The sequence below is a fragment of the Aulonocara stuartgranti genome (assembly GCF_965226115.1).
Source record: "Aulonocara stuartgranti genome assembly, chromosome: 9".
Taxonomy (NCBI): Eukaryota; Metazoa; Chordata; class Actinopteri; order Cichliformes; family Cichlidae; genus Aulonocara; species Aulonocara stuartgranti.
In genome coordinates, this window is record NC_138960.1 from 18,105,009 (window position 1) to 18,117,636 (window position 12,628).

Genomic DNA, 12,628 nt, shown 5'->3' on the forward strand with positions numbered 1-12,628 from the left:
CACAAATATAATGTCAATAGACGTAAAAATTAAAATAGTATAGATGTTGCTCCATAAATGGGCTGTAAAATAAAATAATAGCAGTGGCATATAACATTATTTCTAATGGAGACACTGCAAAAGATAAACCTGGATAATTATTTAATTATTACATTTTTGTGTAGCTCATGTACTATTATGTCATGCAATTTTAAAAAAAATCATGTGAAAAAAATACATATACATTTATTAGTATCACAAAGTTACAGTTTAAAGGTGTAATTTTTGGAGGCAGAAAAGCTCTGTTTAATGTTTTCTTTATCCAAACTTATTAAACATACGTAACAAAAAAAACAAAACCCAAACAACTAAAAAAAATCAGTAAATTTTCCTGAGATAATTTTAAGTTGTTCATTAAATTATACTTGTACAGATGTATAACACATTTCTCCGCACATCAAATCACAGGCTCTGCGCATGTGTGTTAACAGACGACCCGGAAGTGGCACAGCTTTATAAAGAAAGGAATCTTTTCAGTAAGGAGGCGGACGTTGTAGAACGTCGAGAAGGTGAGAGTCCTCGCTTTGGTCTTATAATAATCAATCAATCATTCGCGAATGTATTTTAATTTTGAAAAGAAAGCCTTTTCTTTAGCTGCAGTGCGTTTCATTCGATTCCTGTGAAGCAATGACTCAGAATATGTGTTAAACGAACGTTTTGCTAATTATCTTAATAGTGTGCAATGTCACCTGGCTTTTCAATGCACTCTCTTGCCACCATGTTTCACTGTTATAGTTAGCCGTAAAACATATATGTAATGCTTTTATTTTTGCCCAATCTTAATAATAACAACGCATTCTGCGTTATTATTAAGATTGGGCCTGCAAGTGTAAGTTCACTTAGAGCTGGTACATGATGTAACCTTCAGGAACCACTCCCCAACGGCTTCTTGTTTTAGAACTTTATTTATTTATTTATTTAATGAACTTTATTGGACAAACAAAGAGTATGCAACATACAAACAGATGAAGTATACAAAAGAACAGAACATGAACACACAAAACCAGGGCTAAAATTCTTGCTTCATTCCTGCTTGCTCTGGTAATGTTTTATAAATGTATGTAAGCCTTATCCTTAATGGAGGGAGGATTTATTTGAAGATCATTGAATTAAACTATGTTACTTGCTGGCTGTAAGATGCACTGCAGCAGGAAGTACTTGTATTATCTGCAGGCTGACAAAATGTCTTCAAAGGACGTGACACATGGGGAAATCTTCCTCCTTTGAGTAAACCACACATGGCATGTTTCAATAGAAGGATTAGTAAATACGGTAACTCATAAGGAAGCAGACATCATTTAGATAGCACAAATATTTTTAGCTTATTTTTTCAGTATATATTTCCTGGTTACGCTCTTGGTGTTTTTAAATGCCAAAAAAAAATGATGAAACGTTTTTGTTGTGTGGTGCCTTTATGTGATAAACTTGGTCACTGATATTAGTCAACCAACAATTACAGTTTTTTTTTTTCTGATGTTTGCTGGTATGATAATGTTCCATAGTTTCATTTCAGTACAGTTTGTCCAGCAGAGAGACATAAACTATTACATCTTTAGTACTGGCTGTAATATTACTCCCCTGTAAGTTGATTAGAAAACTAAACATTGCTAGTATGAACCACTCGTGCCAACCATTGGGTGCGCTGGTTAACTGATGGATGTAATATATTAAGAAGCAGGCTGCTCCTGTTTGTTACAGGCCCACATCTTGTAGATGAGAGGGCTGGATAGCAGAAAGAGATGCTGTAATTCTGCACTGCACAGATCTCATTCTTCCCTTATACAGAGTATATAGTTAAACAGATTCTCACTCTATATGCACTTTGAGCCACATAGTGTTAATAAAACAAATTTCAACAACAAACAGCACAGCCTTCATAAGGTGACACAGTATTGTATGCCAAGCAGAGCTGTAAACTGCATGGTACTGTAAAGACAATTGAATACTATTCTTTATCCTTATTTTACTTGAGAACTGGCTCAATTACTTATTTTCTGTTAACTTGTCGTCTGTGCGGGACCACAGGAGACAGCCCCTGCAGCTCTGCGCTGGCTTTTTTTTTTTTTTGATACCAGATGTCCTTCCTGACCCCCTAAGGGATTTGTGTCTCCTCCATTATCGTCCAAGTCTTTCCTGCACATATTTGCATTCTTTGCATTCCCAAAAACAACCAGAAAAGCCAAATCCTGTGTGATCCACAGCTCAGATAGAGAATACCGTGTATATAAAACAAGGTTTTACTGTATATAAAATAAGGTTTTTAAGGCAGTTAGTGTAGAGGAAACACTCCACCCAGCAATTCCATGAATAGCTGCTCTGTTACCTGACTTGCTGCACTTGCTTTTCTTTTTTTCCCCCCCTCCCTTCTCTCTCGTGCGCTCTCCTGGCCTCTCTCTCTTTGCTGCCCACTGCCTCATCGCCTCTTTGTTCTATATTCTGTTTTTAGAACAACAACAAAACCAGGAGCGATGGATCAGATGAGATTGGCGTTTAACGGCGTGGTACGTTCACAGCCTACATTTTGCACATTGTCACGTCTTTATCATTGTTTGTATCATGAGCAAACTGATAAAACGGAAGCAATCGCAAAGTGACAAGCTTTGTTTAGCTTTTTTTTTTTATTTTTATTTTTTTATTAAAAACAACTGTAGCATTGTCACTACTTATGGAGCTGCTGAATCTGGAGCGTGTCGCTCTCATAGTTTTCACTCTGATCTTCTCCAGGTTAGAAGTGTGCGTTACAGCAGGTTCCCCCTGCAGCCCACAGAGAATGGAGAAAGGCATCTGGAGGTCAAACTGTCTGAAGATGGCACTGAGGAGTTTACAGACGTGGAGGCCGAGGGCTCACCAAGCTTCAGGCCGGCACCTCAAAATTATAGCCGGTGTTCCATTGCCTTCCTGCTCCTGGGAACCCTGCTGATATTGATCGTTGGTAGGTTATGCTCTGAAAACCTCTTATACTAATCCAAGTCTACAGAAAGGAAAATGACTCTTTATGTACTTTGTATGTACTACATTTTAATCGGTTTTGGTGTGTGCTGTGTCTTCCAGGCTATCTGGTTGGTTATATCAGTCACAGTAAACCTAAAGTGGAGTTGCTGAACTGCAGCCCAGTGACACAAGCTCCAGTTGCACAACCTGCAGAGGTTGAGATGGACTTCAAGAACATCTCTCAACTTCTTGCGAGGAAAATGACCAGGGAGGCCTTTCAAAAGACTCTAGGGTACACTGAATACGCACACACCTTCAAACCAAACACACATTTAATGTCAATCATTTCAAGACTAAACTGAGATGCCAACAGAAAAAGTAAATAAGATGTCCTTTCTGCAGGGACTTTGAAAATCCCGGGTGTTCAGCAGGAAGTGATAAAGACATGAGTTTGGCAAACAGCATCTTTGATGAATTCAAGAAACTAGAGATGGATCCCTGGACAGACATCCACTATGTTCAGCTGCCGATCCCAGACAGGTACCTGGAACTTTAAAAAAAAAAAAAGTTTTTTATTTAATTAAATGATTGTGGCATTAATTCAGAGGGAGGCTTTCTATCTCTGTGATTTCCTGATTTGAGTTTTGCACACCAAACTGTTTAGTGTAAAAGGAGGAGTTACAAAATCAAAAAAAATAAATTCTACAAATTACACCTGGATTTGTCCATTGACATTTTCTAATGCTTCATTATAAGTTGTATATTTGTTAAATAAACACTGGAACACACATGCATGTTTGTGACGAGAAATGGATTGAAATGTCACAAACCTGTAAAATAAAGTGTGTCCAAGGAAAATAATTTTTAACAGGTTCTTGCCTTCTCCTTTGCAGCCAGAATCCAAACAAGGTTCAGTTTGGTTCAGAAGATTTCAGCCTTACTGGGTATCTGGCCTACAGCGCTACAGACAGAGTTCAGGTGAGCCTAAAGCTTTGGCAAAGAACCACCTTAGTTTCACTTTCTGAAACCTGTGACACAAACCACGAATGTCAGAAGATTTGTAGTTAGGACTGTTGTTCAGAAACCTTGTGTATCTTGTTAATTTAACTAACTGCTATTAATTGGTATTTACAGGGCAAACTTGTGTACGGCAACTATGGGCGTAAAGAGGACCTGGATATCGTGAATAAAAATAAGGTTGAGTTAAAAGGCTGCGTGCTGCTCGTCCGTGCTGGAAAGATCAGTTTTGCAGAGCAGGTATGTGTGCATGATGAAGATGGTGTAGGTAGGGCAGCAGAGTGAAGCGTTAGAAAAATGAATTCTACTTGTGAGTAACTCAAATTTAACTGCAACTTTGAGGAAATGGGTTCAGTTACTCACAGCTGGTTGTCAAAGTTTTCTTTAAATTGAAAAACTTTCAATTTAATTCAGCTTAAACTTTTATCTTTTACATTGATCAGCCTTCACTTGGAAGGCTTTGAGATTCATTTACATTAAGGAAGCTGACGAGCAGGTTTTGTTCCAGGAACAAAATTTAGTTTTTTTTTTTCCCTCCCCTTCTTTCAGGTGGCCAATGCTGCAGATAGAGGGGCGTCTGCTGTTCTGATCTACCCCGATGAAGCTGATTACAATTATGTAGCTGACACTGTGCTCTATGGACATGTGAGTTTGTAAAATAAGTCAAGTAGGCAGTAAAGTGTTGTTTTGTTATGATAGTGGAATTTCCCCCCCCCCCCTTTACCTGAATCTGTGTTTTCATGTCCCCTTCAGGTCCATCTGGGCTCAGGTGACCCCTACACCCCTGGATTCCCCTCCTTTAACCACACCCAGTTTCCCCCAACTCGGTCATCTGGCCTCCCCAAAATCCCAGCCCAGACTATCACCCGCAGTGTTGCTGTAAAACTTCTTCAGTAAGGCCACACACAGATCAATGCAGACATGAACAGTGTTCTACAGATTAAGAAACATTCATGTTTACCCGCTGTGTGATGACCATGATGATCATGGCTCAGCATCAGTTAAACAGGACAGCTGCCAGACACCTCAGTTCAGTATATATCTGCCACAGTTAAAACTTTTTTCATTTGTGTTCTTTTAGGAAAATTGGTGGTCCTGAACCAGATGAAACAAGTGGTTTTAAAGGTGGATTCAAGCAAGTGTCTTACAGGCTGGGAGGCGTTGAGAACATCACTGTTGAGGTCAACAACAAGCTGGTGAACAAGGAGATCCATAATGTGTTTGGGGTGATCAAAGGATTTGATGATCCTGGTAAGACTAAACTTTTATTTGGCGTGACTTAGCTTTTGCTTAGTCTTAGGCCAAGACGTGTGACATTAAGATGGATTTGTTCATGAATCTGCAGATCGCTACATTGTACTGGGAGCTCAGAGGGATGCCTGGGGTAGCGGCTACGCCAGAGCCACTGTTGGCACCTCAGTACTGGTGCAGCTGGCCAAAGCTTTCCGTGAAATGGTCGAGAATGGTAAGGAATAAAAACAAAATGCTATACAAACAACAGTTGGTGGGACTGGGTACACTGGACTGCAGTGCAAGAAGTATCATGTCGTCTATAGATGGGTTCAGGCCCAAGAGAAGCCTGGTGTTTGCGAGCTGGAGTGCAGGAGAATATGGAAGTGTTGGCGCTACAGAGTGGCTGGAGGTGAGAACTGAATACCTTTTGAAAGGAAATGCCTGCTGTGTTGATAGTGTTTTAACATGTCTCATCTGTTTGTTTTGTTTCCTTTTTAAGGGTTATATGGCCTCTATTGACAAAAAAGTGTTCACCTACATAAGCCTGGATGGGGTTGTCATGGGTATGTAGACAAATTTACACATGCAGGACATCTCAGCACTTAAACGGTGGCATTTGTCAGTTGACCTCTTTTGGTGTGTGTGTGTGTGTGTGTGTGTGTGTGTGTGTGTGTGTGTGTGTGTGTGTGTGTGTGTGTGTGTGTGTGTGTGTGTGTGTGTGTGTGTGTGTGTGTGTGTGTGTGTGTGTGTGTTTTTTTTTTCTCTCCTTTACAAGGTAAGGGGGGCTTTATGGCCTCAGCAAGTCCACTGCTCTACAGCCTCCTTGAGACCACGATGAAAGAGGTATTACACTGATTCATAGTGATACACGTTTCGTACAAATGGATAGTTTGTGCTGACTGTAATCTGCCTTGTTCTTAAAGGTTAATAGTCCTGTTGGTGCTGGCACGGTGTACAACATGGCAGGAGAAACAATGTGGGAGGCTAATGTGTAAGTAGGAAACCAGTGTAGTGAAATGAACCACAGTGCATAAAACTTTAGTCAAGTAATAGAGAGGAACACTCTTGCATATGAAGGGTACAAATGGATTTACTATAAACAGGCCCCCTGGACAATATTTGACTGATGATGATTGATTGTACTCTGAGATTGCACACCTTCATTTATTAAACTATCTGGCTGATGAGCTAGTCCTAAAACATTAAATATACATTTGCAAGTCGAAGCTTTTATGTAGGCAAAATTAAAGTGTGTGTGTGTGTGTGTGTGTGTGTGTGAGAATATGTATATTTTCAAAGTTGGCAAAGGTGATCTTTAGGGCTGCCACGATTAGTCGACGTAATCGTGATTAGTCGACTATCAAAATCGTCGACGACTGATTTAATAGTCGACGCGTCGTTTGAAGCTTTGTAAGATCACAAAAGATGCAGGAATAAGTAGTAGGATTTAAGAGTGTAATAACGGACTGAAACAGAAGATGGCAGCACTGCATGTACAAGGATGCCAGCTGCCGTTAAATCCCGAAGAAGTAGCTCTGTCCCAGAATTCATAGCACAGCCCAGCTCAGTTTCCAACAATGGCGGCAGCTAGTTAGTTTTAATATTACTCTTATTATTCTTTCTGGGTCACAAAATCAACGTTTAACATATTTTCAGGTGAGAATGTAGCCGTGTAAACCTCAAATATCTGCTCAGTTTATCAAGACACCACATATTTTCAAAAGCGCTCTGACGTTTTCGGAGACGTCTGTTACCCACTAGCTCGATAGCTAGCCGGGGGCAAGGCTCACTAGAGCCCGTGAGAACACCGGACTCCTGGCAAATCGTTTTCAAACCCACCGCCATCTTTCACTAATCAGGTTAAACATGATATACAAGTCATTTAGATAACTTAAAAATGTTATTGTTTGGCTTTTTTTTTTTTTTAGTATTTTATTTGTTCCTGAGTAAATCTGTTTGGCTGAGATTAAAGTTATAGTTTTTACACAGCTGAATAAAAGTCAGACAACTGATTATCAGAAGTGTGAGATGCTCGAGAATATACTCCGGTGTCCTGTTAGATTTTAGATAGCAAGGAGTTTATTAAACACCACCGAAACAAACTATCATCTTGTCTTTATTTTTAGTTAGCACATACCTTAAACACTTAAAGCTGTAAGCTAATGATAGTTATATAAGAGCAGATGCTGCTAGTGCAATAAGCTGTACGTTTTACGTCCAATGGATGCATGATCTGATTAGTCGACTAATCGCAAAAATAATCGGTGACTAGTCGACTATCAAAATAATCGTTTGTGGCAGCCCTAGTGATCTTAAATAGTTTGTACAGTAAAACGACTCTAATAATCAGTGAAATCTGATGTTCTTTAAGCTTGCAAATTTCTGCCAGTTATCAGAATATTTTCACATGTTGGTGCAGTTTTATAACCACCCTCTTGAGACAAAAGCTTGAGCTTCACACGGCTCTGAATGCCATAACGAGTGGAATATTGCTTAATATGGTCATCCCAGGTATTCCGGTTGTAACCCCAATCCACCTGTTGTTCGAAAGTGGGGAACCAATTGGAAGTAAGGAAGAGGAGCTAAAATGGCTCGTTTCAGACAGGATGAGCTGAGTGACTACACAAAGGCTCTGTATAAGATTAAAAAATATTAATAAGTGTGAGTCCTACAAAGCTGTTCTACTAGAGCCAAAAATAAGTATAATTGGCCCCTTTAAAATAACTGTCTAAACACTTATAAAAATTTCATAGCAGATAATCAGGGATTACTTTGTTTCTTTCTGTTTTACCCATCTACAATAACTTTTTTTTTTTTCTTTTTCTTCTTCTTCTTCTTTCCCTGCATGCAGAATGAGACCGATGACAATAGATGACCCAGCCTATCCCTTCTTGGCTTTCTCTGGAATTCCCTCAGTCTCCTTTCACTTCATCAAACCAAATGTGAGGGGTGGTTCATTTATATATTTAAAAAAACAAAAAAAAAAAGTCTGCTTGTCATTTTAAACATTAAGCAAACAGTGATGTGTATTGAACTGTCTGTATGTTTCTCCACTTAAGTCTGAGGTCTACACTTATTATGGCACTCAATTGGACACCATGGACCAACTTAACTATGAAACCAACAATCAAACCAACGAGATCACGGCGATAGCAGCGCAGTTTGCTGGTCAGATGGCCCTGCACCTGGTTCACGACCACCTGCTGAGCTTGGATGTGAACCGGTACAGCAAAACTCTCACCAAGGCTGTGGTGGGCGTCTACAAACACATCCGGCTGCTCTCGCAGGTTGGCGTCTTCCTGACTCTTTTTGTTTCATTTTTATCCATGTTATGAATTTCATGTGATTAAGAATATTTGTTTTGTCTGGTGAAGGATTTGAGTCCCAGCTGGTTGAACCGTGCACGAGGCTCCTTCCAGCGTGCTGCCAGTAACCTCTACAATGACATTGCCAACACCAACTTGGATGACAAAGAAGCCTGTCGAATCCTCAACAACAGGATCATGATGGTAATGCATGTATTACAAGACCTCTGCTGGGTCGTGTGTTGTAATTTAAAAAAACTATACATTTTGAAAATACTTTTCTGCTCCGTACCCCTCATTTGTTCAGGTTTGATGAACCTCAATCTAATTTGTCTCTCCCCTCTCATTCCTAATTTTTGTAAGTTGTAATACCTAAAGCTCAACTGTGAGCTTGACGAGCATGCAAAACATCTGTGGCCCTAGTTTTCCTCTAGTTTTACTAAAAGAGGAAAACTAAGGCCACATGGAATTGTAAGCTCAGTCAGTTTATAGATGTCACAGATGCTGACAGACCAAGCTTGGCGTCTGTGTTGCAGTGTTGTGCTCGCATCAGAAAATGTTGGTTTACACAAGATTGTCATTAACCAAAAGCTCAGACATGCCATTTTGTTACTTAGCAGAAGAGTTTTAAGTTCAAACAAACAAAACAAAAAAACTACAAGATGCTGGATTTTGTATTTTAATTACAAAAAAAACTAGTGATGTGGTTTGACCCAACTTAAAATATTGTGCAAAAAATCTTGAGCACAATATTCTAAGGTTCCTTGCTTTATATTTTGATAGAAGAAATGGTAAGTGGGTGCATCGATTTATTGCAACGTGCAAACATGCATGGCATGGAAATGCATGCAATCTACACAAGTGGCCGACGTTGTTTTATGGCACCTTATCTGTTAGTTACTGTGTAGTGACGTCCTGGTGTCTTATATCCCAGCTGATGGAAATGAATAAAAAGCTGGGACTCTTTTTCTACACCTAGTCTAGCATTCTTTTCTGGAACCACAAGGAAAAAATGAGCAAGAGCTATTCTGTAGTTACTAATTATGTGAATTTTTGTTTTTTAACTAAAGGTTGAGCACAGCCTCCTCTCCCCATACGTCTCACCTGTTAAGGTTCCCTTCCGTCACCTACTGTTTGGCCGAGGCTCCCACACTCTGGCGTCCATTGCTGAGACTACTGACGTGGATGTACTCCACACCCAGCTGGCCTTAGCCACCTGGAACTTGCAGGGATGTGCCAATGCCATGGTGGGAAACATCTGGGACCTCGATGAAGAAATTTAAATTGGTGGGACGCAGAGATGTGAGGGTGGGAGTTGTGTGTTTGCATGTGTATTTTTTGGAAAGTAAATCATAGCGCTCCAATATCAGCACTTAAAAGCACAAGCCGTTAATCAGAAACCCCAACCTTTGTTATAGGCTCATGCTCAGATTTCAGGGGAATTCAAATCAATTCCACAAATAGTCTCGAAGAGGACAGTGTTAAAGTGTAGGGCTGAAAACTGTGAACAAGGATTACTTGAAGAAATGAAATGCTACTGACAAATCCACCTCCTCTCAAGTAGACTCGAAGCCCTTGCTGCGACCACTTGCCATCAAAGCACTAAAAGACCTTATATGCATTTGTTTTTTTAATTATTTATCAGTGGCAGTGTCCACTATAAAGCTGTTTGTCTTTTTATACGACATTATCGGAAGCAGTGTCTTCCATAATTATGACGGTTATACTGTCGAAACCTACGGCAGTATCTGCTACAGAAATGACTCCAAATGTTGCTGGGAAAAAAAGACCCAGATAAAGTTTAATCTTTCTACCCTCTTTTTCTTCCTTTAGCGTTGAGCTGCTGTAAAAGCAGGCTTTCACAAATAGACTGACATAAGTGCATCTGTGGAGAAATTAAGGGTATAAAAATTGTATCTTGGTAGATTAAAAAAAAATGTATTTAATGAGATTTTTCCAATGCCTGACTAAAGCTGGCAAGGAAACAAAAAAATTGTCTGCAGTTTGTGGAAAATTGTTTATTTATCACAAGCAAAGAGGTTTATTCTGCAATTGGTGACAAAGTGAATGTCAAATAAGGTTTAAAAAAAACAAAAGCAATGCAGGCACAATACTAAATCCTCCGAGCTCAAAGAGACCTTTATGTTGCACTGTCTACTTTGGAGCATTTAATGAGTTGTAATATTTTTATCGGGAGCAGTGCCTTCCATAATTAAACCGCATTATCGGGAGCAGTGCCTTCCATAATGATAAACAGTGACGGTAGTTTTTGCCTACCATTGTGTGTTTTTTGTATACGTGTATTTATCGAGAGCAGTGTCTCTCATATTTCACTTGAAAAGTGGAACAACTTATCGGGAACAGTGTTTCCCAGAGTTTTATACTTTATTTATTTATTTGTTTTGGGCTTTTGTTTTGTGTGCATATAGGTATTGTCCTTCATAGAGTGTGTGCACTCTTCTGGTTCCTACTGTTTTTGTTTGTGCATACATTTCCTCTTTAATACTATTTCTAATCATAGTGAGCCTCATCTGGGCAGGATTGACAGTACAGGTCGAGGTAGAAAATGAGGACATTATTCCAAACGGCGCATAAACAAAGTCATCTAGATGAGGTGGTGGGAAAAGCAATTTGTCATTTGTATTGGTTATAAATCAGCTAGGAAAAACTCAATACTCACATTTCTAACTTTTCAATATGAATTGATAGTTCTGTGTCTATAGGGTTATTATAATCAGTAGGGGCTCATAGCCAATTAGGTTTAAATTGTGGCACCAATAAAAGTATACCAGTGTCAGTACCTGCATCAGATTCACAATTTTGCTCTTTGAGTTTAATCAGTTTTTCTTAATTTAATCAAATTGTAACTTGCTGATCCTCAAGGAGAAGTGGTTGGGAAAAGGAGAAAGGGGCTACACACCTAAATCTACCCTGCAGTAGCATATTGAAGCTTTTACAGGGTCTCGCTCTTTTAATAGCTGTGATGTCTATAACTACATTATTACTTTAATGTGACTTAACCTTGAAGGATAGGCAAGCCTATTTTAAAATTCCGACATTTAATTGACATAACAGGGAAACTGCTGCTTTCATTATCCTTTTTTTTTTTTTTTATTTTAAATTACCTACTGCCTTCCCAGTGAATCCAGTCCATATGAGGCTTTTACTGCTTATACAATAATTCTAAGCACTGGAGGATGTTGAAATGAGTGCACTATAATCATTAAAGTTATAGCAACAAACCTGGTCTGTTAGCCTTGTGACCTCAAAACCTCTTTTCTTTGTTAGTGACTGAAAACACAAATGAATTCACTTGCATGGGTTTTCTCCTCACTGCATGTTACTAAAGTATAGCTCAGAGTGGAACAATATTACAGTTTCACTTGTCCAAATTAAATTTATTTGTGGTTGTTTGATCATAATTCCAACCTTTTGAATTGTTATCCCTGAATTAGTAGAGTTATAACCGTCAAGTTAAAATGTCATAAATCAGTACAGGATATTAAAAGCTACTAATCGTATCAAAAGGATCAGTCACTGAAAAACTGTTTCATTATTTAAGCGATTTCATTAGTTCAGCTACTCCTGTATTATCTTGCATCCATTACAAGAATAAGTTTCTCCACATCCTGAACTAGAAATGTGATCATTAGAAAATTTGTTTTGGCTCACTGTATTGCTGAAAAATACTGAGACTGATTTCTGTACTTCAGATGTTGTTGACATTCTTTATCGTGACATCCATGTTCAGTAGAAAATTGTAATAAACCCTTTGGCTTAGCATAAAGACTGTCTCGCTCCTTCATTGTCTTAATCCTTACGGTTTATGTTATAGCTAAAGGCAGGTTCAGCTTTGAGGGTTTTTTTTTTTTTTAAGTTTTTCTCCCTCTTCAGATGTTCAGTAAATTGAAGATTTACTGAACTCATTTTCTCATTAATAATTTTAAATTTCAATCATGACTGTAGCTTGTGTAAAATAATTTTAAAAAGACAAATTTGTTTTTAGAGAAACTTTTGGTGTACCTCAAGAGTTTTGCAAGTAACCCTACATCGGACAACCGATATAAATCAAATACTTGCCTCCAATTTAATGAAGTAATGGT

General features: G+C 38.8%; 1 protein-coding gene across 1 annotated transcript; it reads left to right on the forward strand.

Moving 5' to 3' along the window:
- Window positions 1–474: 474 nt before the first annotated feature.
- tfr1b (transferrin receptor 1b) lies at window positions 475–12,312 on the forward strand. Its single transcript, XM_082546662.1, has 19 exons — window positions 475–548; window positions 2,486–2,540; window positions 2,764–2,971; window positions 3,091–3,262; window positions 3,373–3,510; window positions 3,864–3,948; window positions 4,105–4,227; window positions 4,537–4,632; window positions 4,741–4,880; window positions 5,069–5,238; window positions 5,333–5,452; window positions 5,544–5,629; window positions 5,720–5,783; window positions 5,996–6,063; window positions 6,144–6,211; window positions 8,072–8,162; window positions 8,280–8,507; window positions 8,595–8,729; window positions 9,596–12,312. Exons 2-19 carry the CDS (start codon window positions 2,508–2,510, stop codon window positions 9,806–9,808), a joined length of 2,238 nt encoding a protein of 745 aa, XP_082402788.1. The 5' UTR covers window positions 475–548; window positions 2,486–2,507; the 3' UTR covers window positions 9,809–12,312.
- Window positions 12,313–12,628: the final 316 nt, after the last annotated feature.

Coding starts and splice junctions, on each gene's coding strand:
- tfr1b (XM_082546662.1), top strand. CDS start 2,508: ATGGATCAGATGAGATTGGCGTTTAACGGCGTG. Junction 2,541..2,763: donor GATTGGCGTTTAACGGCGTG/GTACGTTCACAG, acceptor GATCTTCTCCAG/GTTAGAAGTGTGCGTTACAG. Junction 8,163..8,279: donor TTCACTTCATCAAACCAAAT/GTGAGGGGTGGT, acceptor TCTCCACTTAAG/TCTGAGGTCTACACTTATTA.